The 27,431-nt window shown below is 39.9% G+C and overlaps 2 protein-coding genes across 8 annotated transcripts; both read left to right on the top strand.

Annotated features, from left to right (window-relative positions):
* Nucleotides 1-1,067: 1,067 nt before the first annotated feature.
* si:ch211-154o6.3 (uncharacterized protein LOC563854 homolog) lies at nucleotides 1,068-18,674 on the top strand. Of its 2 annotated transcripts, none has more exons than XM_046848180.1 (13): nucleotides 1,068-1,375; nucleotides 7,528-7,643; nucleotides 8,053-8,207; nucleotides 8,384-8,507; nucleotides 8,610-8,731; nucleotides 9,002-9,088; nucleotides 10,444-10,533; nucleotides 12,185-12,273; nucleotides 13,356-13,584; nucleotides 15,710-15,832; nucleotides 15,934-16,099; nucleotides 18,146-18,228; nucleotides 18,393-18,674. In XM_046848180.1, the coding sequence occupies exons 1-13, from the start codon at nucleotides 1,286-1,288 to the stop codon at nucleotides 18,482-18,484; spliced, it is 1,566 nt and encodes a 521-aa protein (XP_046704136.1). In that variant the 5' UTR covers nucleotides 1,068-1,285; the 3' UTR covers nucleotides 18,485-18,674. The 2 variants fall into 2 exon arrangements, with proteins under 2 accessions (XP_046704136.1, XP_046704134.1); XM_046848178.1 differs by having other exon boundaries at nucleotides 18,390-18,674.
* A 426-nt stretch (nucleotides 18,675-19,100) lies between these two features.
* LOC124385076 (PILR alpha associated neural protein) lies at nucleotides 19,101-24,251 on the top strand. 6 transcript variants are annotated; one of them, XM_046848185.1, is made up of 6 exons: nucleotides 19,101-19,328; nucleotides 19,920-20,063; nucleotides 20,179-20,534; nucleotides 20,832-20,910; nucleotides 22,552-22,671; nucleotides 23,281-24,251. In XM_046848185.1, exons 2-6 carry the CDS (start codon nucleotides 20,053-20,055, stop codon nucleotides 23,300-23,302), a joined length of 588 nt encoding a protein of 195 aa, XP_046704141.1. In that variant the 5' UTR covers nucleotides 19,101-19,328; nucleotides 19,920-20,052; the 3' UTR covers nucleotides 23,303-24,251. The 6 variants fall into 6 exon arrangements, with proteins under 6 accessions (XP_046704141.1, XP_046704140.1, XP_046704137.1 ...); XM_046848184.1 differs by having other exon boundaries at nucleotides 19,917-20,063; XM_046848181.1 differs by having other exon boundaries at nucleotides 19,101-19,587.
* Nucleotides 24,252-27,431: the final 3,180 nt, after the last annotated feature.

Raw genomic sequence — 27,431 nt, 5'->3', positions numbered from 1 at the left:
CTGACTTACGATTTTCCGATCTTACCATGATGATAGCGATACACAATAAAATTGTAAAAAATAAAACAATTTCCACGTGACATTTTAGTTTTTCCGTGATATATGCTATAGTATTGCTAAGAATTTTGTAATAAGTCAGAGACTTCCTATATATATATATATATATATATATATATATATATATAGATATATATATATATATACACACACACACACACACACACACACACACACACACACACAATACAGACACAAGTTTGTAGACACCTGACCATGAACTCTGTATGCTCTTTTTAAACATCTCATTTCAAATTTATTCCCCTACTCCTGTTATGACAACCTCCACAGTTCTGGAAAGACGTTCCACTAGATTTTAAGGTCTGCTTGTGGAGATTTGTGTTCATTCAGACACAATGGTGTTAGTAAAGTCAAGTACTGATGTAGGTGAGGTGAGGAGGCCTGGGGTGCAGTCAGTGTATACATTCATCCCAAAGAGTTGAGGTCAGAGCTCTTAAGATCTTCCACTCCATCCCATATAAACCATCATGTCAATGGAGCTGGCTTTGTGCACAGGGACAGTGTCATGTTGGAAAGGTTTTTTAGTTCAAAACAATCCTATATATCTTGTGCCTCCTATAACTTTGTATTCACAGCTTGGGGGATGAAGAACATATGGCTGGAAAAGTGAGGTGTCCCAATGTCTTCCTCCATACAGTGTATATAATAGTGTAGGTATAATAGGAAATAATGTAGAGAACTAATTTGGAGCTATCTTCTCTCCTACTAACCCTCAAAGAACTACCCCTCTTTTATCACAAATCCATATCTAACCCCAAGTTACAAAACCACAAGTGACTCCATGTTCATAAAACAAAAACAAAAACAACATATCAGGAGGATAATGAAAATTCAGTACGTGTGTTCAAAATCCAAATCCGAATTACAAATCACTTTCTACATATTGCGAAGTGCCCTAAATTGTATTGTCAAGCGCCACTAAATAGTGCACTAAGACAGGAAGTAGTCATTTATTCGGCATTCCGCCGTGTATCCTCCCACGCTCCCTCCCCATTGTTGATTTCCGGTTTCCACGTTTACACTCAATCCCTTGTACAGAGTGGATCTAACAGCAACATCAGGCCAGATGCGAGTCCAGTGCACCGCTGTCCCCGGGGCTCCAGTGGACGGACATTTCCTTTAATATTATTTCAAGATCACTTGCACGACCACGAGTCCATTTCAGGGATTTTTTTGAAGGACAGAAAGAAGTGTTGGAGGTCTACAGATGGGGGAGGTGAGGAAACTGCAGAAGAAGTTGAGGCAGATTGAGAATCTGGAGTTGAAAGTTTCTCTCACCCCTGAAGAAGCAGTGAAGGTACACCAGACAAAACCCTTCATTTCTCTTTATTTTGCCCAGATCATGTGTGTTACTGTGTAATACCTGAAACATGGATATAGTGTTACTGTGTAATACCTGAAACATGCATATAGTGTTACCATATTTACACCCCTATTACATATGGTGTTACCATATTTACATCCCTAATACATATAGTGTTACCATATTTACATCTTTAATACATATAGTGTTACCATATTTACATCCCTATTACATATAGTGTTACCATATTTACACCCCTATTACATATGGTGTTACCATATTTACATCCCTAATACATATAGTGTTACCATATTTACATCTTTAATACATATAGTGTTACCATATTTACATCCCTATTACATATAGTGTTACCATATTTACACCCCTATTACATATAGTGTTACCATATTTACATACCTAATACATATGGTGTTACCATATTTACATCCCTAATACATATAGTGTTACCATATTTACATCCCTATTACATATAGTGTTACCATATTTACATCCCTAATACATATAATGTTACCACATTTACATCCCTAATACATATAGTGTTACCATATTTACATCCCTATTACATATAGTGTTACCATATTTACATCCCAGTGTTACTACATTTACATCCCTAATACATATAGTGTTACCATATTTACATCCCTATTACATATAGTGTTACCATATTTACATCCCTATTACATATAGTGTTACCATATTTACATCCCTAATACATATAATGTTACCACATTTACATCCCTATTACATATAGTGTTACCATATTTACATCCGTAATACATATAGCTTTACCACATTTACATCTGTAATGCATATATAGTAGTGTTGCCATATTTGTATTCCCAATACATATAATGTGAACATATTCTCTCATACATATACAATAGTGTTACCATATTTGCATCCCAAATACATGTAGTGTATCCGTATTTAGCAGCAATAAAAATGCCAACAAGTGGCCATTAGATATTCAGATTGTAAAAGGATTATATTTGACATGCTTGCTGCCATTCCCAAATGGTAATCTTTTTATGGAAGTGGCAGCTCATAGGTTATGATGTTATATGAATAATTGGAAGGTCATGAGTTTAAATCCCAGCAGCACCACACTTTCACTGCTGGGTCCTTGAACAAGTCTCCTTACCCCCCACCTGCTCTGATAAGAGAATTGTCAGTCAGTCTGGATAAAATAGTCTGCCGAAATGCTGTAAATGTAAATGTTATTACACTCTTCATTACTTTTCTTAAACCTTAAATGGTAGAAATGCACATTTTTTTTATGGAGCAGGAGAAACTCAAGAGAAAATCTAGTACATGAAGAGACCTTTACACCTGTGTAATGGTTGCAGGTTGTGACTTATAAAAGTTTTTGTTGTATAATTATTGCTGTAAATCCACATTATCTGTAAAACACCACATACACACAACTGGAGGGAACGGTACAAGATTCATTCCGGTGGTCTCCTCTGAGGCAGCTTATTACCTCGATTCATTTCAACCTCCCTAAACAACACTTAACATGTAAAGGGTTCTATTTCAGCGATGTTCACAGGCTCCTTCTTGACACATTAATGGCAAGTGAGAAACCCAAGGTGTTTTTTTTTTTCACCGTGGCAAGTTCATATTTGTCATTTCTCAAGGCAGTACACAAGGTGGAGCTGTGCCGATGTAGCCAGTCACAAACCCTGCACATGAAACCTGCTCGGTTTTATTCAAATGAAATAGCCAAGACACCAATTAAATTTGAGTCTCCCTGCCTCTGTTTCTCAACCTTTTCCCCCTTTTCACACACAGAAGAGGGTTTCTGACACATTAAAAGCCATCAACTGTGTATCTAGCACAGATAAAGAACAATAATATTGTTCCAGGATTTATCTACATGCTTTACCTCCTGAACAGATTAATACACATGATTGTATAGTCATGACCAGTGTTTTGTTTGCAACCAAACATGCACCTTCTATAGGTCAAATATCAACGTCCTGACATAGAAACATATTAAGTGTAACCGAACCAAGCCATGTCGCATGATCTCAGCATCGGAATCCCTTTGTCTTGCAATTAGCACATGTATATATTAGTCTCACGTTTCGTTACACTCTCACAGCACTCTCGCGTTTTTCTTCCACGCTTGTCGGGTATCGTTCACAGTCCTTGCGTTCGTGCTCGGGTTATGGTTTTCTTTGTCTTAGCATTTCACGTTCGCCCGCTAATTAAAACTGTTTGCACTTGCATCTGTAGATCTGTGGAAGACAAATGTGACACTATGAGTGTTGTGAATGATGAGACTTATACATATGCTAATTGCAAGACAACGTGATTCAGATCATGCGACATGACATGTGAGGGTGTACAGGCTGATAGGAACCATAGTACTGGATTGAAATACTGTCAGTAAAGCAATGCAGATATACTATATGGACAGAAGTATTTAACAAAGGTTGAAAGTTTGAGGCACACAATTGTACAACGTCTTTTTTTGCACTTAAACTGCCCCTGTGCACAAAGCCAGTTCCATGAACATGTAGTTTACTTGGGTTAAAGAAGAAGATCCTAAGTGTACTTCTATAGAGCTTTGAACGGAAACTCTATTGAATTGGCTTGCTGACTGCACCCCAGGCCTCCTCACCCTACAACGGTACACGATTTTACCCTTGTAGCTGAAGGAGCGCAAATCTCTAACAGCACACTCCAAAATCCAGTGGAACACTTCTCCAGAAGAGTCGAGGTTATTATAAAAGCAAATAGGGACTGAGGAATGAGATGTTTGCAAAGCACATGCAGATCTTATGGTCAAGTGTTTCCCCGACCAGGATAAAGCATCCAACTAGAGAACGAATGCAATGTTAATTTACCTGCTCTTATTGGATGCCAAATATCTGGACACCTATGCCAAGAGTAGCAGCTGCTACAATGCTCCCAGAAGACAAACCTGGACATCAGTCATTTGTCTCTGTCTAGACCATAACACGGCTTTCTGTTGACCACAGTATCTTCTGTCCAAAATACTGCCAAGAATTTCTTAGCACTTTTACACGACCACTTTGCGGTCAAAGGAGATGTACACACTCACGCACTGAGTTCTATTTGCGACAGTAAAAAGCTATACTGCCAGTTCTTCTTTTGTTTTTCGCATATCGTATTTGCATAAATAAGTCTCGTAAAGTGTAGGTTTTTTTTTTTTTTTTGAAGCATCCACACATCAGCTTTGAATGCAGTTCAGGCTCTACCACATGTAACAGATTTATATACAATATGGAAAAAAATTATTGGGACACCTGACTCTTCCAGCCATATCTGGTTCTTCTACAAACTGTTACTACAAAACTGGAGACATACAAGTGTAAGCAAGGCCTGCTGTAGAGCTCTGACCCCAGGTAGCCCAGGCCTCCTCAACTTTACTAACACCCTTATGGCTGAAAGAGCACAAATTTCCACTAGCACACTCCAAAATCTAGTGGAACATCTTCCCAGGAGAGTGGAGGTTATTAGAACAGCAAATGGGGATTAAATGTGGACTGGGATGCTCAGAAAGCAGTTTTTTGTTACAGTTTTGTCTATGAAAGCTTGTTTCCACCACTGAATAAAAAAAAAAAAGGTTATTGTTATTTTTTTACCTCACAATTCTGACTTTCTTTCTCAGAATTGTAAGATATGAACTCTCAATTGCGAGTTATAAAGTCAGAATCCTGAATTTCTTTCTCGTAATTGCGAGTTTATAACTAGCAATTCTGACTTTTTTTCCCTTGCAATTGCGAGTTCATATCTCACAATTTTGTAATTCATATTTTCAAAATATTGCGAGATTTAAACCCTCAATTGGCAATAACAAAAGAGTTATAAAGTCAGAATCCTGATTTTTTTTTTGCAATCGCGAGTTAATAACTAATTTTGCAACACTTTCTGGCAAAGCACCAAGGGATGTGATTCTTACAGAACACTTAAGTTACCTTTTTATTGTAAACAGAGTTTTGTATGCTATTACCCTGACACTATTTGGCCATATTAACTATTTGGCATGATAATCCTTTTTACGATTTGTCTATGTTATAATAGATATAAAAGCCTTTTGCGTGCTTTGCCAAAAAGTCTCGCAAATGAGTTATAAACTCGCAATTGATGGAAAAAAGTCTGAACTCTGACTTCATACTTCGTATCTCACAATTCTGACTTTTTTCTCGCAATTACGGGTTTATATCTCACAATCCTGAGGAAAAAATAAGTCAGAATTGTGAGCTAAAAAGTCACAATAACCTTTTTAAAAAACATTTTCTTAATTAAACTGTCTTTTATATCTGTCACAGGCGTTTGTGTTTGTTACAATCAGGACGTTTTTCCACCACAGGAAAGTTCTCAGGAAGGAGAAATTTGCACGTATTGCTTGCTTGGTCACACAGAGTCTACCAGAGAATTGAAAGTGCACAATACAACGATGTGCATTTAAATACCAGTTAAATAGACGTAGAAACAAGAAGCATTGAAACATAAACTGAACACGAAACACAACCATTAACTACAAACTCAAGATAAAGATTTAAGTGCAGGATTTGACCAAATACACATACTTATTAACTATGAACGTGAAACAGCTGAAATGGTCATCTGACATGGTGCAGTGGCTGATGGGTAGTGTAGTCCCTTGGTATAATCCTGCTATAGCACAACTAATAACTTGCTTTGGGACATTCCCAATGAGATGTAACTATAAATTGGTAAAAAGTGCGCTGTGTCATTCGTGAATCAATTTCCGCATGTAATTTCAGATCATTGCCTGTGGTTTAAGAGGAAACCAAGCGCTTTCCTGTTATTCAGGCAGGTATTGATGTGTATTACCTTCCTATAGCATCCTGTCAAGATTAATTCCTTACATACTGTATCAATACCTCCCTAATCTTGATCAATCTAATCCCAGGATCGGCTAATCAGACCTGTTCCTGGTTTCTAGTCAGCACTTTGTATGCTTCTGCACACAACCAAATTATTAAAGGCGAGTAAGAGAGCATTTAGAGGAGATTAAGTTTTTCCCGCTAATGCGGCTAGACTGTGTTTAAATTTTTAGCTCTTGATTACAAAGCCCAGGAGGCATCTGCTTTACATAAAGGCAGGTTCAGCCGACTCACACTGCAGAACACGATGGCAGAAAGCTCAAAGGTGCTCGCTGTCTACAAGTAATTCTCTATGGAGACGCTCGTACGGGGCGTCCAGGCAAATTCCAATGTAAATGTCAGTGATGACAAAGAGGCAGTGGTCAGCACTGATGATTCACAGTTTTGTATGCTGAAAGTGTACGAGATGAAGAGATACAAGAATACAAATGCGGAGGATGCTCTGAGACCGGGTTAGTTTAGCGGTGTTTATTCTGCGCCATAGCGCAAATTACCGAGCGTGAATACGGTTACTGAGCAACACAGCCGGCACGATGACCTCAAAGCCATAGATAGAGCTGACTGATTTGCTATTGCAAATGACTTTTCACATAAAATAGATAACGCCAGGGTCTTCCGACAAGCGATTCTGCCCACCCCTATCCATTTAAATTCTCTGCCAGGCCAGAAATTCAGCACGATCTTCAGAAACTTGATCGAGCAGAAACTTTTGTTGGCTGATGATTTCGAAATCTGATAAGGGAAAAAAATTACATGTGCCATATGTCTAGTCAATAAACCAAAAGTTTACCACTTTTTATAGCCGTAGTGAGCAGAAAAGCATCTCAGAACTCACAAAACATAAAACATGAACAGAATTGACTACAAAACCAGAAGACCACTTGGGGTTCCGCTGTTATCAGCTAGGAAAAAGGCTTCAAAAGGCACAGGCTTGTTGTAAACCAGATAGAAGAAAGGAAAGACATCATTTCGAAACAAATTTTTCGTCGGTTTCTCTCATCAGCACAGAGCTGTTCGCTCACTGGATGTTTTTTTGGACCATTTTATAGAATTTCACGAAATCATTCAAGTTTCTGAAATACTCAGACCAGACGTTCTGACACTAATAACCATGCTATGGTTAAAATGACTTAGATCACATTTTCCCCCTGAATCCCCCCCCTCTAACTTCAACTTAGTTTGCATGCAGAGAACGCAATTCTTTTTTATCCCCTTAATTTGACTCTTTCCCTTTTCTGTCAGGTCTCGAAGAAGGAGGAGCTTCGCAGGAGATTGGCCGAGCTCCTGCTGCAACTTTCTGGCCCCCAGCAAACCCAATGTATTGTGGGTGAAGAGGAGGATAAAATGAAAAGACAAATGTAAGTGTGCGGTAGAGAGAGATGAAGTGTGTGCATCTGTGTGAGTCCGTGCGAGTTTGAGGGACAAAAGTGTGTGTAAAATGGATCTCCTGTTGTCCACAATCTATTCCTCCTCATTATGTCTTGTTGGTTGCTCCACAGTCATTCACACTCTCTATATAGAGGACTGTGTGCTATACCAAAGTCAGGTCGAGGGTGTTTTCACACACACACACACACACACACACACACACACACACACACACACACACAGGCAATGGTTGTGAACTCTCTTCAATGAATGAAATGTCCTGAGATAGTCTGGATTACTATTCAGAATCCTGCTCCTCCGTGACTCTGTCCAGGATACAGCAGTTACTCAAGATAAATGAAGGGTTCTTTTGTTGTTTCATTCTGTCGCTGACCACAGCGACATCCGAGCAGAGCATCACCCAAATTCTACTCCAGCTGCGAAGCTACCACGAGAAGACCGCCAGAAGAAAGAGGATAAGTCAGAAAGTCGAACTGAGGAGGATATAAAAGAGAAAGAGGGCGGAGAACAAAGCCAGAAGCTCCCAGACCCAGGTCAAACACACACACACACACACACACACACACACACCCCAATATATAATAATGCTCAGGCATCTTAAACTCTCTACATCTTACTCTAGGGTGCCTTATTTCCCATTCAATTTCCTTGCATACCGGCCTAAAAATAAACTATGATGAGTAAACCAGTATCCACATTTCTGTTCCAGATGCTGAATTCACCTCTTTCAAAGCATCATGGGAAAAGGCCAAGTTTCGCCTGAGGACTCTAAAAGGGCACAGTGACATCATTACTTGTGTAGCTGCTGTGGACAATCTTGTGATTTCTGGCAGGTATTGGAAGATCTTTTTTTTTGTTGAGCAAATCTATAGGAGTTGTGACTTTTAATAGACCTGGAAATCATAGCTTGGTGCAATTCTCTTGTCTTTCACAAGTCGTGATACCACAGTAAAGGTGTGGCACGTTCCCACGGCAACAGAGCAGCGCAATCTCGGGGGTCACAGTGGTGGCGTCACTTGTATTAGTACACCACCTGCAGAACACTGCAGGAAATTAGGTACACACACACACACACACACACACACACACACACACACATCAAAAAACATGATTGACGTCTTCTTACATGCCAGTTCATTTTTCTGCTTTTTTTTGTGTTCTCGGTTTTATCATCTCTATTGCATGTGTGTGTAAATCTTTCTTCCCCGAGTTGCTCCTATAATCATGCTTTTGGGCAACCTGCCCATTCTCTCTCTCTCTCTCTCTCTCTCTCTCTCTCTCTTTTCTCAATCTTTCTCACACTATTTCTCCCTCTCTGCCTCTTTAGCATCTGCTCTGCATCTGTCTGAGAAGGAAAGGTTCATCATAAGTGGCTCCACCGACTGCTGTGTACGAATATGGACTCTGACTTCTGGTGAGTCACACGCTCAACGTTTTTTTAATCCCGTCCATAAATCCGGACCTCGATCCTTCCATGAAACAAATCCTTTCACAAACACAACAGTTGCCTAGTTACGCACTAGATCACCATTTTTTTTGTTGTTGTTAGTTTTTTTTTTTTTTCATACCATGTTTTGATGACATCACAAAGTTGTTATTGTGATGCGAAAGTTGAACGCAGACATTTACTCGTGATGGATGTGGCTTCTGGCAAAAAAATTTAACACTCGGATATCTGTCAGAGATAATGAGCGAATGTTCGGCCCTAGCTTTAGTCAGCTTTCAATTCCACTCTGTAGCTCTGATGTAGATGTGAGTGCAATGGCGTTGGTTCAAACTTTACAAAGTGAAGTTTATAAATCACTTTAGATCATTAGATCAAGTGGCGAGGCAGACATTCATTATAAAATGTCTCTATAGATACACTGTATAGACAAAGGTTTGTGGATACCTGACCATAAGATTTCTAGGTGTTTTTTTTTAAACATCTTACCACATTTAGTCCCCAGTTACTGTTACTGTTACACACTGTTACTGTGCATTTACTGTGGTTGTGGAGATTTGTTGCGATTATTCAGCCAGTCAGTGTTCCAATTTATTCCAAGGGTGTTGAGGGTTGAGGTCTGTAGAAGGACACTCAAGATCTTTCATTCCAACCCATGTAAACCATGGACGTTGTTCACTTTCACAGACCTGGTTTGGGTCTTCTAGTTCAAGTGAATGGAAAATTTCATGCTACATCCTATACAATTGTGTTCCTCCAACTTTGTGCTAACAATTGGCTAGAAGTGGACGGTTCCCAACACTTTTGTCTATATAGTATATTTCCATAGACATATTTGTTATATACATAGATTATATGTACAAGTAAAAAATTAAAGATAAGTTTTTAATGTAAATAAAACTACATGAAAAGCTGTTGTAAAAATGGTCAATCCATTATACCTGATTTTCTGATCTATTTAAGACTTTACATAGAGTGATATTGGAAATATCCCATTGTAAATATATATCAAGCTTCATATCTAGCAGCATATAAAAGTAAACACCTTCAGCTCTTAAGTTTTTATTTGCACTTCTTACTTATTAGCTACAACTCTGCTGCTTTTTGTTTAAACATATTGACAGATTCAGCTTTATTTTCTCACTGGTGTCGTGTCGCTGTACTGAGTAGTAGTAGTAATTTCAGTATAGTAAATGAAGACCACTTGTCAATATTTACAATTGACAGCGAATAATATATGCACCACTCATGAATCAGTATACTTTGATGCTTGGTATAAAATGAAATATGAATCATAACCTGCTGTGTGTTTGTCTCCTTGCCAGGCCAGTGCGTGAAATCGATCTACACGTTTAACGCTGTAACAAGCCTTTGCTTCATAGCGGAGTGGGAGGGCTACATCGTGACAGGCTCAGGTGAGTGTGTTGGAAATGTCAAAGTGTGTGGATGTGTGATTTGTGTAGCAAATGAGCAAAGATACGAGCAAAGAAAATACAGTAATCCCCCGCTTTACCACGGTTCAGAACCCACCCTGTTTATCGCGGAATTGCATTTTCCACATAACTGGTTTGATTAGCTGATTTTCCCGGCCTCTCACGGATAGCACCGTAGACCAAAAAACTTATAGGGAATTGTTATGGAGTTTCATGTTGAAATAATGAAATCTATCAATAAAAATATAATTATTAATTATAAAATGAAGTAAAATGTTAACACAGTACAGTACTGTATACATAAAATAGCATTTTTGGGGTGGTGTTCGTTTATCGTGGGCGGTTTTGGAACGTAACTAGGGGGATTAATGCACATAGAGTATACAGAAGATTTCAACCGGAAAAAGGAAACTTAAATAACATCTATAATTTTATTACAATGGGATCTATTAAGGGGTGGGATATATTAGGGAGCAAGTGAACATTCAGTTCTTAATTCAAATGAATATGTTGGAAGCAGGAAAAATGGGCAGGTGTAAGGTTCAGGTTGACTTTGGCTAAGGACAGATTGCAGTGGTAAGTACCTAGAAAAGTGACCCAAGGATAGATAACTGGTGAACTGGCAACAAGCGAATGACTGCTCAAGGTTCAGTGACACCGTGGGGAAGGCTTGCCCATCTGGTCCGGTCGGAAAGAACAGCTGCTGTAACCCAATCTGCTGAAAAAGCTAATGCTTGCTATGATAGAAGAGTCAGAACACAGCATTGCATCACTGTAATATGTGGCTGCGTATTCACAGACCAGTCGGTATACATGCTGAACCCTGTACACCTTTGAAAACTTCTACAATAGACACATGAGCATGAGAACTGGCCCATGAAGCAGTGGAAGAACGTGACCTGGCCTGATAAATCACCTTTTTTTTTTTACAAGCCTGGTGTGTTTGCGATGCATACCCGAGGAAGAGATGGCACCATGATGCATTATGAAAAGATGGTAAGGAGAAAGAGAGTGATGCTCTGGTGAATGATCGGCTGAGTATTCTTTCATTTCCTGGCATTCATGTAGTTGTTCCTGTGGCATGTGCCACCTACCTATACATTGTTGCACACAAAAGTTACACCCCTTCATGGCAACAATATTCCCTGATGTCTATGGTCTCTTTCAGCTGGATAATACACCCGACAAAAATTGTTCAGGAATGGTTTGAGGAGCCTGAAAAAGATTTCAGGGTGTTGACTTGGCCTCCAAATTCACCAGATCATATAGCGATGTGCCAGACAAACAGGTCTGATCTATAGGTGATACCACAGCACATCTTCAGAGGAGTCCAGGCCTCGAAAAATTAGACACTAAGGAGTCTACTCAATATAATGCACGTAGTTTTGTGTATGTATGGGAATCAGTATATATGTGTGTGTATATAAAATACATGATATATTATATGTATATATTATACATGAACCTATATAGATGTGAAAGCTTTTATGGATGGGAACGTGTGTGCGTGGAATAGTTGTGAATGAATGTACTTGTAGGAACGTGTGTGTGGATTGTAGGGACTGTACACATTTGTGTATGCATGGTCAGTGTCCGTGTGTGAGTCAGAAATGGGTCTTTGACTGTGTGACAGATGCCGGGAAGCTGCAAGTGTGGGACTGGCTCTCTCAGGAGAACCGTCAATCAGTCAACGCGCACCTGGATGCTGTCACGACATTACAGGTGGGTGGGTGCCATGGCAACAGCGCCTTGTCGAACACAACGCCTCTGCGTTCAAGTGGCACCAACACAGCACATTTTATCACATTTTATCACATTTTAATATTCAGCTTTCATGCTTCAGTGCCAGAGCCAAACTTGAAGTCAATCTGTTCTTTTGAAAACGTCCAAACATTCAAGCCCTATCTTTCTTGATGTGTTTACTATTCATTTTATTATGACTATTTTGTCTGGTACAAAGGGGAAATAGAATGACACTATCTACTATAAAAGATATTGAATAATAATTCTGAAAAGCTTTTTTGCCATAATCATTTGAACTTATAACACAAAATGCACTTCATGTTTGACATTTAAAATTTGTAATTTAACTTCATGTGGTCGGAATTGGAATTGGACTTTTTTTTAATATGAAGATATTAAGTCAAAACACCCAACTGCTGCAGTTGTGATTGAAGGACTGCTGGAATTAACTAACAATGACTTGCATACTTGTTTAATGCATTCTTGCTTAACACATTCACACTTATCATATTACGAATTACATATCTGCAAATCACACAGTTTCACTGTTATATTTTAGAAAAAAAAGGGTTTGAATCGGTCTTTCTTTGAGGAAATAAACTCTTGACAATTCGGTGTTAGAAATCAGTAGCCACCTCATTATGTTCATACTGCGAAAAGTACAGAGCAAAATTGTGGAAATCATTTAGTCAAAATGAGTATGCTTTAAAATGGATATGCTATGATTATTGTAGTAGTAGTAGTAATAATAGCAATAGTAGTAGTAGTAGTAGTAGTGGTGGTGGTGTTAGTAGTCCAGTAATATTAGTAGTAGTAGTTATAGTGGTGTTAGTAGTACCAGTAATATTATTATTATTAGTAGTAGTAGGAGTAGTAGTAATATTATTATTATTATTATTATTAGTAGTAGTAGTAGTAGTAGTAGTGGTGGTGTTAGTAGTCCAGTATTAGTAGTAGTAGTAGTAGCAGTTGTAGTAGTATTACTAGCAGTAGTATTAGTGTTATTTTTGAACTAGTGGTTTTCATGGAACCTTTGGACTATGATCCTCTCTGTCTCTTAGTCCCAGGGTCCTCTGGTGTTCAGTGGCTCAACCGATGGGAGCGTGTGTGTATGGGTGGTATGTGACCGAGCAGCGGACCCCCTTAACCAGCTGCATCAGTGGGGTTCAGAGGTCACTGGTTGCAGCAGGGTCGATGAGGTCAATGGGAGTTTAAGACTGAGCGCCCGAGGCGACCACGTCTTTCTGGCCAATGGGAGATCCAGTATTCGTGTGCTTAACTGGAGAACAGGTATGAGCTTCAGCACTAACACACACAATACCAATCTCCTGCATTTGAACAATGCTGTTTTTAACATACACACTGCCATTTCCATTCTGCCAAACATCTCCTACACAACCGTTAATCAAAAATCCTTTTTCTTAATACTACCTTAAAGCTAGGATGTGTTTATTAACCCAGACTTAGAATTGCGCTGTGACTATGAAGCTGATGGAACTAACACATAAGGGTTATGACTGTCAGGTTATCATTGGGCAAACTGCATGTGTATATCATTACTAATTTTTATGCCTTTATCATCACACACTTGCATGTAATAACAAGCTTGTTTATACACTTGCAGAAAAAAAGTGTAAAAAACCAAAAATAATCAGATTTGAGCTGTAACATCATCTGAATCATGTCTAATATATAAGTCACACACACTTGGAAATCTGCTGCACCCCCCAACTGATTCTGCTGAGAGGAAAAATTGGATTCTGACTTCGAACTTGCTGGCGCTACAGTTTTTAGCTCTGCGACATTTCTTTTTTTTAAACAGTGTCTCATACATTGTCATAAACAGCATCAGCAATTCTATCTCAGATTACTTTCAGGAATGTTTTTAATAATTGAAACCGGTAGCTATCACCTTCCTTTTCCTTTCAAAAAAAGAAGGAAAAAAAGAAAGAACGAAAAATGGCAGAAAATGTAAACAGCAGTTAAAAAGATTCGATATTTTGATATCGCATACAATTGCATTCTTAGCATCACATTTGCTAAAATGTGTGTTATACATGACTGCTAATGTGACTTCAGTAGCTTATTCTGCTAGCTACTTCACAGGCATATCAGCTAATTAAAAAAGCTAGCATGCTAGTCAGCTAACCTGTACATGTTTTAAATGATATGTGCTAATTGAATGATCAAAATATTGAAGAGAACAATGCTTATTAAAATCTTTGTCAACCCTTTAAACTCTAGACATGAATTCTTTTCTTACTACATACATTTCCTGTTAGTGTTTAGCTGACTAGCTGAATTTCAGGGTTAAAAATTCACTGATCAACAGTGTTAATGTCAGTGATGCACACATCTTATAAGCCTATATTGGAAAATGGTTCATATTAAAGGTATCAGCTAAATGGATGATATTTGTTTTCTATCAAATAACTGGTGGTTCCTCAGTGGAGCTGCAGTAAGTATCCTGCTAAGCTTTCAGCTCACACATGTCCCATTAGCATCTCCTTCCATAAAAGGCCTCTTTTATCTGCTTGGCCGAATCCCGCTGTGTTCGATATTTTGTGCTCCACAATAGACACACATTTGTTCCCCAACCTAAGGCTATGTAATGGATTTATTAATGGACGGTGTCATGGCCAGGGACGCTTGCTCTCAGCACCAAAGTGCCAGCGGCTCAGAGAGCACAGGCAGAAGAAAAGAAAGCAGGAAAGCTCTTCGCTGGAGGGCAGCAGGATTTTTTTTAAGCACATTTTTTTTTTCTGGGATCTTGGAATATTTCTTCAATAGAATGATGGCATTCTGAAATCTGTAAACCAACTCTACCAGATACATCAGAGATGTTCGTAGGAATGCGTGCGGCGTAATGTGATGATCTAATTGAGAATGCAAAAGCGCTGTAATGATGGTAGTTTATCATTTCACGTGCGGCAGGAGCACATGTGCTTTTGAAGTGATACATTAAAGATGGAGGAGGAGGAAGAGGAGGAGGTATAAAAAAAAACCAAAAAAAAAACCCTTAGAGCTAAGACATAGTTTTTGCTAGAGACAAATGATGGCATTTTCAAAAAAGTATCCCAATTCTATTCTTAATTTATGTTACATTTAGCATATAAATGAATGCAGATTCGTAGTATGCATATTCATAAGTGCAGATTCATAGTATATCATATTTATTAGCATACTATGAATCTGCATTTATATATATATATATATATATATATATATATATATATATATATATATATATATATATATATATATACGTAAATGCAGATTCATAGTATGCTAATAAATATGATATACTATGAATCTCTCTCTCTCTCTCTCTCTCTCTCTCTCTCTCTATATATATATATATATGTGTGTGTGTGTGTGTATGTGTAATACTTACTCTTTGGTGTCTCTCTCTTAGGCACAATGAGGCGACTGACCAATCACAGCAGCACTGCTGGTGTCACGGATTGTGTCAATCAAATACCAGGGGTTCTGATTGGCTCATGCTCTGACCTCGCCAGCGGAGACAATACCCTAAACTGTACGTAAGAATCCTAAGGATGTATTTCTAAAAGCTTATTTTTACGGTGTGACATTTTCTCCATCCACTTTCTCTTTCTCACTTTGTCTTCCCTCTCTCAGTGTTTTCTCTTCCACAGTGTAGGTACCTCGTCTCGCTCACCAGCTCGGATGTACCACGAATTCTATGTTTTGCTTGGTGGCTCACACCAAGTGGGGGTCATCGCTGGGTCACAGGAGGCTGTGAACTCACAGTTTGGGAACAGCTTCCAGGAAATGTAAAAAAAAGGTGTGGTGTTAAGTTTTCCACCGAGCCCATAAAACTGGAATGTATATTTTCTACCCCAGTATTGAAAAAGCGTTCTCACTTGCTCATATTTAGTTTGTATTTTTCTATGAATATGCCTATTATATATGAATATTCTGAATGATACTAAGTGGCACAGTATCAGATTATCATCCCATATTCAGGCACAGCTCACTGTTTTATAAAGCACAGTTCTCATGCTCTAATTTCATGGGTGGGATGTGTGCGATGCTGCCGTTCCTCTGTCTGTGTTGCAAATGCATCTGTTCAGCTGTTTTCATACAAACTTTAAATTTTGGATTTGCAAAAATACCTGGTATTTATTTATTTATTTATTTATTTATTTTGCTTGGTAATCAAAAACGTAATTGCTGCAGATTTTTTACAGCTGCATCTTCACGCTGCAACCGTCCCAAAGGTGCATTACTGACTTCAGATCTGTTGAATAGCGAGGCCACTGAAAACTCTTGTTCGTGCTTATGGAGCTGTCTGAGACTAACTCACGTAGGCTGTGGCATTTCAACAGTGCTCAAACTGATGTTAAGGGTCCCAATGTGTGCACACAAAAAAAAACACTATTACTCCACCATCACCAGACTGAACTTTTGGCATAGGGCAGATACATGGATTTTGTTCACGCTACTGCTCACGCTTAATTCTGACCCTGCCACATAACCCATTCCAGGCATTTTCATTCATACCAGGCATCCTTTATCTGTCTAATAGATCCTATGCTCACTGTAGCCTTAAATGTTCTTGACTGCTCTTTTGCTCTTGTAGCTTTTCCACCTTAGGCATTTCAAGTTGCTTTTCTGCTCACCGTGGTTGCAAAGAGTAGTTATTAGAGTTCACGCTAGCTTGAACCAGTCTGGCCATTTTCCTCTGTTTTTCTCCATAACTAGCACTCATTGATTATTCATGTACTCTTTTACTCCAAGAACATTAGCATAATTATATTAAACATCTTGTGTATTTGCTTGCTTTCAGAAATCTGGTAGAGATATTTACAATTCAATATATATTTTTGTAGATTGTTTATATAGGATGGAGTATTTAGATTTTTCCCTCTCACAGGTTCATTGCAAATCTTTGACACAGCTATCTGCTTCTGACTTTGGAGATATAATTAGAGCAAAAAGGAATTGAAAGGCATTAATCTTCTACTAATGTTAATAAACGATCTGTCGAGCGTTCTTATTGTATTGTGTATCCACAGATTGGACTTTTTCGGTCTCTTTAACGGTTTTGTCAGCATGACCTTTTAATAAAGCATGCAATTATGTGTTGATAAAAAGAGAAATATCGACTCGGGTATTGACTTGTAAGGAATATTCATGCCCAGTTTACTCGTGCTACCTGAGGAGGCATTTCAGTCCCGTTCGGAGCACAGTCAGCGTGATTTCCTGTATTGATAACAATAAAGATGGGCCGTGTGTCCATTGATTGCATCATGATGTGATGAGAGCTGTCAGGTTGCACAGACTCGTCGGTCGACGTTCCTGTAAGGCCGAAACAATAAGAGGTGTATAAATAGCGCGATCAGAGGAGGTGATATTAACACGTTAACCCAAGTGCAAACCGTTTCCCTGAAGACACACATCAAATCAGCCTTCACGCTTTAACACTTTAAACAGGTTCATTCTAGCTCTACTTAGTTTCGTAACTACAGTCCTTTTCCCTATTAGTTTTGCTTTATTCTAGGTTCTAAATAATGTCCCGTAGAACGAATAACTGAACAATAAGCTGTTTTGTTTTGTTTTGTGGTTTTGCGTTTTCTTTCTAGCATTTCTCAGTCTCGTAACCACAATTCCTTTCTCTGTTTGTTTCAATTTATTCTAGGCGCTAAATAACGTCCTGTACAATTCATAACTACACAATACGCTGGGATTCAGTCTTCTTTCTTTCGGTGGTGTATGAGCTAATTCAAAAAGATTCATCTTCTATGCTAATAAGGAAATCCTCCAACTGGAATAATAGTAACTACTGATGGCGTTTTTTACAATCGTGCTCTGTTTGTTCGAACTCCAGAGGTGACGTGAACGCGAGACGAGACAGCCGATTGGACGGCCTACTCGCTGAATCTGACGGAGACTCCCAGGAGGAGAGTGAGGGTGAGAGAACGAGATAAAGAGGCTCCGGCTTCATAATGAATTCCGTTTAACATTTCATATTCAGCCCATAATGCAAATGGTCGTGACCTTCACCTTGAGGTCCTGATCCTGCTTAAAATACCAAAAAAACTTTCTCATCTGCTAAAAAAAATCTTTTTCAGCAGATGATGATGAAGACGAAGACTCAACGGCGAACGATGCACCAGATGCAGAAGAGGTCTCAGGATCGTCGTGGCTACGCTGCGTCCTCCAGTGAAAGAAAGGACGGAATAAGGACAGAGCGAAAGAGAGAGAAAGATCGAGATAGAGGAAGGAAGAGCTAGAACGTGAGGTGTGAAGTTTAACAGATTGAGCGAGTGGCAGCAGGGCAGAGAGCGCGGGTGGACACCAGCATGTTCTTCATGTAAATGTTGCATCATGGAGCCAATAAAAGTGCCATACCATGACTGTGCTTGTGTGTGCGATTATTTATCATCGCTGGCATTTTTGTCTATAAATATCAGGGTCCCTCTTCATTGTGGCTCTCCTTCACCCGACACCAAATTAATGCATATTGATTTTTTTTTTTCCTGCCTCTGCCTATTTTATTTATTTATTCATTCTATCCTCCTCAAACGAATGCAATACTTAATCTGGCCCCACTCGTTTTTTTTCTTGGCTAAAAAAATTAAGACATTTTTCATCTTGTGGTTTGTGTCCTTAAAATCTGCTCTCTTTCCCTCTTCTGTTCCGTGTAATTGAACCAGTTAAAAAGCATAATTAGCATTTAAATCCGTCTTTTACTGAAAACCACCAATTCTTTCTCATGCACTCTCGCTTCTAATCTTTCTCTTGGCTATCTCTCTCTCTCTCTCTCTCTCTCTCTCTCTCTCTTTCTTGTTTATGTTCCTTCTCCAGTTTATGCCCCTTATACTCTCTCTCACTTTCTCGCTTGTATACTCTTTCTCCCTCGTGCTCCTGTATTTCTCTCTCTCTCTCTCTCTCTCTCTCTCTCTCTCTCTCTCTCCCTCTTTCCATGTCTCTGTCGCTAAGGCAACCAATGCTTTTCCTCACTCTGACACACTCTGGGTCTCTCTCACTCCCTCCATCAGCAGCGAGCGGTAAGCATGTGGACTGATTGCTGTCTACACACTGGTGATCTGCATGTATTTGCTTGCATTTGCTTTCAGGATTGTGTGTGTGTGTGTGTGTGTGTGTGTGTGTGTGTGTGTGTGTGTGTGTGTAGTTTGCATGAGTGTGTTCTTGTGGGTTTGTGTGTTTTACATGTTGAAGTGTTAAAAGATGTCATCAAATCTGAATCCAGTTGTAGAGTTATTGCCTGGATCGGAAACTGGATTGAAGCAGTAGTTGTGTCTACAGGTGAATATGTGTGTGTGTGTGTGTGTGTGTGTGTGTAGAATAGGCAATATATACATTTAATATACAGTGATGCTTTATTTTCATACCTTGCATATTGTATATATGTGTGTGTCCATGTATAGAAATCATTTTATTAGTGTGTGTGTGTGTGTGTGTGTGTGTGTGTGTGTGTATGTGTGTAAAATTGTTTTATATCTGTGAATGTGTGGGTGGGTATGAATGTGCGGTTAAATGTTCCTCCCGGGGCATTTTGTGTGTGTTTGATACTTGAGGTTATGTATGACTGAAAGACGTGAGTTAATGTGTTTGTTTGTGTTTTCCATCTCAAGCAGCAGCGTCGTTCCCCCCTACAGCCATCTGTTTACGATCTTTCAGTAAGTGTCAGGCGCCAGACGCTCCCCCTCTCATCGTCTTCCTCTTTCAAGAGATGATCAGAGGAGCAAAGCACCAGTGAAAAGAGAAGCGATGGAGCGATGGTAATGAAAAGAGTGCGGAAGTCTGCAACTGCTGATTGACTTCTTATTAAAATGTCAAACATCGATGGTGCTAATATTTATCCTTTCCTTCCAAATATTTTCCATTTCTGTCTAGCTCCATCTCTGGACTCGCTGCTCTCTTGCGCCTCCTGCTGGTCGCCGTCATCATTTGCCCACCTCCTTGCCGCGCGGGCGACGAGCCTGCCGACATGCAGCTGTCCGCCACACCCCAGGCCACTCCCACTCCGCTCTGGGCGGTCGACTGGGGTCCCACTCAACCGTTGGAGGACGAGACGCATCATTTCCCGTCCAGCCAGGAAGCCGAAGGCACGAAGCATGCCACACCCGGGGTGTGGCCGGGTCGCAGGAACGCCCAAGCCAACCAAACCCAACAGCAGCCACTGTCCGTCGAAGCCAAGGACTCAGGAGAGGAGCCAGAACGAGATGCGGAGGAACGAGAGACTGAAGAAGGTGGGCAACTGGATGGAAGATTGAGCTGTCCACTACCCACAATGCTTCTCTCTAAGCTTCCAAGTTCCCACGCATTATGAAAGCGTGGAAAGTGAAAAGTGAACCATTTCAGATGCATTGCATTCTTTTTTCTTTCTCTGCTGCACTTTCACAGTGCTACTTTTTTCTTTCTGTCTTGTGCTTTTTTTTCTGCCTCTCTGTTTGTATTCCCTAATCTATTTGATTTTCTTTTTCTCCCTCTCCCTCCCTCCCTCTCTCTCTCTCTCTCTCTCTCTCTCTCTGTCTCTCTCTCTGTAGTGGATCCTCAGTTTTATGTGACCGTGACTATCTCATCTCTCCTGATTCTCTCTGCACTCATCATTTCGGCCAAACTCTGGTGAGAGGATTTCATGACTTGATCTGTTCTCTCTGCCCTGTGTGTGTTTATGTGTGTAAGTGTGTGTGTGTGTGTGTGTGTGTGTGTGTGTGTGTGTGTGTACGTGTTTTTATATCTTGTCAGGCACTAAATGTCCCTGCAAAAATAGGAACATCTGACGTCCTCAGAAGGAAACAGTTTATATATATATATATATATATATATATATATATATATATATATATATATATATATATATATATATATAAGAAAGAATATATAGAATCAAAGATTATCAATTAATTCAGTAAAAGGATAGAAAAAAGAAGTGTGTTTTCTGTGTGAGTGTGTGTGTTTATATATCATCTCAGGGACTACATGACCCTGCAAAAATGGGAATATCTGACCGGTCCTAGAACCAAAGATTTATCATTTAATACAGTGAAAGGATATTAAAACAAGTGTGTTTTGTGTGTGTATTCAGACCGATAATGCAATACTTCACACACCAGAACAACAGATTTTCACTCGGTTATCTCTCAGTGAGTGGAGGGGCATTAGATAGAAGGCTGCACGGCTTCTTGAAAAAATAAAAAACGCTTGATGGTCTGCCTCTATTGTGGAAGGCTTTGCCATTTTCTGTCGTGCAGCTTTAATTCAACCTGCGCTGGGGGACCTGCAGGCAGTGTTTATTTTAAATTATTAAGAGTGCTGCAGTTGATCAAATCTGCAGATACCTCTCATGATGTATTGGAGTCATCTGGTCCTAAGCCCAGGTCTCTGTTATGGCAAAGGGGAATACACTGATGCAATATGAAGTTGTGATATGAAATCCTTTATATGAATGAAATGTACAGGTTATATCCTGTGAGTGCACCAGTAATACCACTACTGGAATGTATGTTTTGGACCTTGTTGAAAAACTGACTTAAACAGTTTAAATGGGATTAATTTCTGTTTGTGTGTATGTGTGTGTGTGTGTGTGTGTTGCAGCTTGATTTCTAGAACCATTGTATTGATGTTGTTCAATACCTGAGTGATCGTGGGACATTTTTAGTCCTCACATAGATCAAGCAGCACTTCATGTCATCATATTAACCTAGTCACTGTCGGTTTGTTGTGCGGCCTCTTATGGAGAGATCAAACACACACACACACACACGTGCACAATGTTCTGTGCATTATGCATTCTGTGTGCATCAGCCTCCTGCTCTAACGACCCTCCGCTGGTTATTGCCTCGCACTCAAAGCAGAACCTGATCTAGCTCTTTCTCCAGCCTAAATGTGTGTGTAAGAGAGAGAGAAAGAGAGAAAGAAAGAAAGAGCAAAAGAGAGAGGGAAAGAATACTGTGAATTTTGCATGAGCTCTCCTCTGCACTATCTACCTGTAGCTCTGGCGCAGATAATAACTGCCGGCTGTAATTTGTAAAATAATTTAAAAAAATGAAAAAAGGGGAAAAAAAGCGAAAGCTGTAATTATGCACAGCGTCTCTATCTGTCTCTCGGCGTGTGGATGAACACGGCGAGTGCATTAACCTGCCCTCAGCATCTCTGAAATGTGAACGCTGCTATTTTAATGTCTCGGGTTTATTCCTCATGTACGAGTTTCTACGCGAGCGATGTTTCTCTTAATGCATTTCCTCCTCTCTCTCTATGTCTCAGTTATGACCGCAGCCTCTCGCAGCGCCCTCCCCCCCTCTCCCTTGCCATCCCTCATTCCCTGGCCCAAGAGGACAGCAGGCACTCTCTTCAGAGCACCCCTTCTTTTCCTGACAGAGAAAGGTAGATTGTGTGTGTGTGTGTGTGTGTGTGTGTGTGTGTGTGTGTGTGTGTGTTTAGATCTTATTGGGACCAAATATTCGCTCCTGGCTAGGAATATCTGGCAGTTGTGACCCCTTGAGATCTTTTAACTGGTCACCTCTAAGGAAAAATTGGGAAATAACTGTCAAAGGAAAGCCCCTCAGGAGGACCGTAAGACAAACAGGTGTAAGGTTTCTTGGCAGAACGAGAATGTCGCTGCTGATTTGTGTGATGAGAGGAATCATTATAGCATATGATGTGAATAATGGAATTCTTGCACTATGCTAAACGGGCAAAATGTCTGTTTTACAGGCAGAATTTCTTTTTTCTACTAATCATATCAGCTTTTCAGAGAGAGAGAGAGAGAAAGGAAGGGAAAGGGAGGGGAGGAAAGGGAAAGGAGAAGGAGGGGGGAGTGAAATGAAGAGAGAAAACAACCTGTGAAATCTCCACTCGTTCTCCAGCCAGGGGATTTCAAACTTAATTTCACACAAGATAAACTCTGTCACTTTCTTCTCTCCTACTCTTGTCCCCTCTCCCTCTCTCTCTTTCTCTCTCTCTCTCTCTCTTTCGTACCTTCTCCTTATGCAGACTTCCCGTGGTCAATCTTTGAAAAGCTGACTGTTCCATGCTTGCAAATCACATCCTCCAGGCATGGAAGGCGAAATAAGAAAACCCTGGGTAAATATGAGAACAAACACAAGAACACGTGACCCTCCATGAAGACGGAGACATGAAAGAGAACATGCGTGGACGGATAATGGCTATGACGACTGGGGCTGTATAGAAACAGGGGCCTGATTTTCTGGACGGATGTACAGACACAGGAGCGTACATTCTTCAGACTCTCTCTTCTTCGTCAGCCATTTTGAAACCTTTCTTTCACCTGCCGCACAAATCCACCCGTCCCTGTGCTTAACGCAGCCGTTCCTGAAGGCTGTAATGAATCCTACCTGCTTGCCGAGCTGTAACGTCGTCTTTACTATTGCTTTACGGTGCGGTTTATTACTCGTCCTGATTACCCCCACGCCTCTCTTGCACAAACCTGTTGTTGTATTTCTGACGCCAAGTGTAGCATTTATTAAGGTTCAAAGAACAACTGCATTTCGTGCCAAGTGTGTTAAATTTAGCCCAATTTTTCAACGGCTCTGTAGTTCGACTGTTCCGTTTTATATAGCTCTCACGTGCTTGGCAACGTGCTGATGTTTACAACCGTAAAAAGGCCCATCGACCTCACACTAGACATCCGATCCCGATCTATAGAAAACGATGTGTTTGTCATTAACGTTTACAGAATTTGTGGATGCAAGTCAGTGAATGTGGTCTGACGACTTTATACATCGGACTGCGCAACACTAGAGATCGCCAGTGATTAGGATGGAGTGTTGTGAACTGACAGCTTTATTTACAGTACCAATCAAAAGTCTTTTTTAAGAGACACATACAGTATCTTACAAAAGTGAGTACACCCCTAACATTTTAGCAACCATTTTATTATATCTTCTCAAGGGACAATACTATAGAAATGAAACATGGATATATTTTAGAGTATTCACCAGAGCTGCACAGGTTGTTGCTGGGATCCTCTTCCACTCCTCTATAATGACATCATGGAGCTGCCGGATGTTAGACACATGGCGCTTCCCCCTTCTGCTTAAGGATGCCCCACAGGTTCTCAATAGGGTTCAGGTCTGGAGACATACTTGGCCACACCATCACCTTCACCTTCAGCTTCCTTTGTAAAGCATCATGTTCTGCTTCAGAATGTCACAGTACATGTTGGAATCCATGTTTTCCTCAGTGAAACACAGATCCACAGTACCAGCAGCACTCATGCAGCCCCAGACCATGATGCTACCACCACCATGGTTGACTGTAGTCAAGACCAATTTTCTTGGTTCTACTCACCAGGGCATCACCACACATGCAGGACCATCTGCGCCAAACAAATTTATCTTAGTCTCATAAGACTACAGGATATGGTTCCAGTAATTCATTTAGGCTCTTGAACAGGTCATCTTCAGCAAACTGTTTGCAGGTTTTCTTGTGAGACAGTTACAAAAGAGGTTTCTGTCTGGGACGACGTCCATGCAAACTGACTTGTTGCAGTGTGTGGCGTATGGTCCGAGCACTGACGAGCGGACCTTCTGCTTCTGCAACCTCTAAAGCAATCCTGCAGCACTCACAAGTCTGTTTTTTAAAGCCAGTTTCTGTACCTGACGCACAGCACGAGGACTCAACTTCTTTGATGGACTCTTGTGAGATGTGTTCCAAGTGGAACCCGTCTTGGAAAACCTTTGTATGACCCTAACCACTGTACTGTAACTCAGTTTCAGGGTGTTACCGATCTTCTTATAGCCTTGGCATCTTTGTGTAGAGCAACAATTCTAATTCTTAAATCCCCAGACAGTCTTTGACATGAGGTGCCATGTTGAACATCCAGATCCACATTTTAACTGCTTTAATACAAGATATAAGATGTGTGACTTTTCATAGTTAAATGACATACAGCTGTTATCACTTAGGGTGTTCTCACGTTTGTTGGCAGTTATTTAGACAATAATGCCTGTATGTTGAGTTATTTTCAGAGGACAGTAAATCTGTACTGCTAAACAAGCTGCACCTTGACTACTCTAAAATATATCCACGTTTAATTTCTACAGTATTGTCCCTTGAGAAGATTTAATAAAATGTCCTTTTGTTTCTATGCAACAAACTCGGTCATTTATTGCTATGAAGATTTACTCTTTCCAAGCAAACACATATATACAGAACTTTTTTTGTATTGAAAAATCCTCCCTTAGCATGAATAATAGCTTTACACACTCTTGGCATCTGGACAGTTTGTTTCTGCAAACATTCAACTGAAATACTTTGCTGTGCCTCTTGTAAAACCTGCCAATGTTTCTTCCTGACCTTGTGATCCAGTTCATTTGAGAGCACTTCAAAAAGATAACACTTACAGAGCTTGGACGTATGGTCTGGGTCATTGTCATGTTGTTTGGGGAAGTAATTTCAAATACGCTGCAGTCCAGATGGAATTGCATGGTGTTAAGGTATAGACTGGCCGCCATGTTGGTTCCTTTCAACTAAAATAAGTTTGCAACCGTCCCTGCTCCAAAACAACCCCAAACCATTAAGCCTCCACTTCCATGTTCGATTACGTGTGTGAGGCAGTCTGCTAACATCATCTCTCCTGCCCTCCATCGTACATAAGTTCTTCTGTTAGAGACGCAAATGTCACATCTGTCCATAGAACTTTCCTCAAGTCCTTTACTGTCCAATTCTTGTCTGTATCTGTCTCAAAAACCATAAAAAAACACTTTTGGCAGGTACTGTGAAGGTTTACAAGTGACCAGTGTTACATTTCAAGCTGATCGTAGGTATTTTTTAAAGCCATGAATACACTGTATTGTTTTGGAAATATTGTCATTCAGTAAGATATTCAGTAGCGCATGATCAATTTAGACGTCCACATGGTGTGGCTGAAATGCTCACAGCTGCTTTGGACACAATTGAAAACAATCAAGCTGTGAATGCAGAGTAGACTTAACAACAGCCGTTACTTAACCGCAGCTATCACCTGACACGGTTCGATTAAGCCGACTAATTCCGGCAAGAACATTTACACTGCAAGACAAAACTCCATGTTGTATATTCATGCAGTTAAAGTGCGGCTGAACAGAAGAACATTCAGACACACCATACAATTAAAAAAAAATGAAAATATTTACTGTTGCAGAAAAAGATTTATGATGTCACGGTGCTGCATAAGACAATGGTTATGATAAGAAATCCATTCCTAGACCTGCCAAACCCCCCTGAAGAAGAGTAATGCATAGTCTTGCTGGCTTTAATCTTGCTGAGAGGGGGGAGTTTAAGGTTGTTCAAAATAAACACAAGTGCATTACTTTTCCCAATATATAACCCTTTCACGAACTGCTTGTCAAACGTCTGTAATAGAAAGCTGAAATGGGTGTGTGTTCTGACATTTTCACAGTTAATCTGCTGTTTGAACATGCCTGAGCTCAGACTGATGCAGCAGTGCAAAGCAAACAACAGCGTTGTTATTTCTTTCTTTTTTTTGTATCTCTTTCCAATTATCATTAGTAATAACGGTATTTGGAAAGAGTTTACTTGTGCTTTCTTACGCTGCCTCTTCTGAGGATGAATTTACATATGTATATATGTATGTAGATACAGTTTGTATATTCATATGTAAAAAAAAAAAAAAAAACAGAAATAGACAACGAAAAGATTATATATATATATATATATATATATATATATATATATATATATATATATATATATATACACATACAATATGGACAAAAGTATTGGGACACCTGACAGCCATACGTGCTTCTTCCCCAAACTATTGCACAAAGTTTGAGGTGCACAATTGGACACCTGAATTGGAAACGCTGACCGCACCCCAGGCCTGTCCGAATGAGCACAAATCTTAACCAGCACACTTTAAAATCCAGTGGAACATCTGCCCAGAAGAGTGGAGCTTATTATAATGGCAAATGGGTACTAAATGTTGAATGGGATGTTCAAAAGGCACATACCAATTTAATGGTCATGGGGCCACAAACCTTTTTCCCCATATAGTATGTATGTATATATTCATGCACTTACCTAATCAACCAGTCACGTGTCAGCAGCACAAGGCATAATATCATGCAAGAGCTTTAGTATCAGACCGTAATGAAGAAAAAGTGTGATGTTCGTGACGT

The sequence above is a fragment of the Silurus meridionalis genome, chromosome 4 (genome assembly GCF_014805685.1).
Source record: "Silurus meridionalis isolate SWU-2019-XX chromosome 4, ASM1480568v1, whole genome shotgun sequence".
Lineage (NCBI taxonomy): Eukaryota > Metazoa > Chordata > Actinopteri > Siluriformes > Siluridae > Silurus > Silurus meridionalis.
Note: the sequence above shows the minus strand (reverse complement) of the source record. Positions and strands in the feature narration are given on the sequence as shown.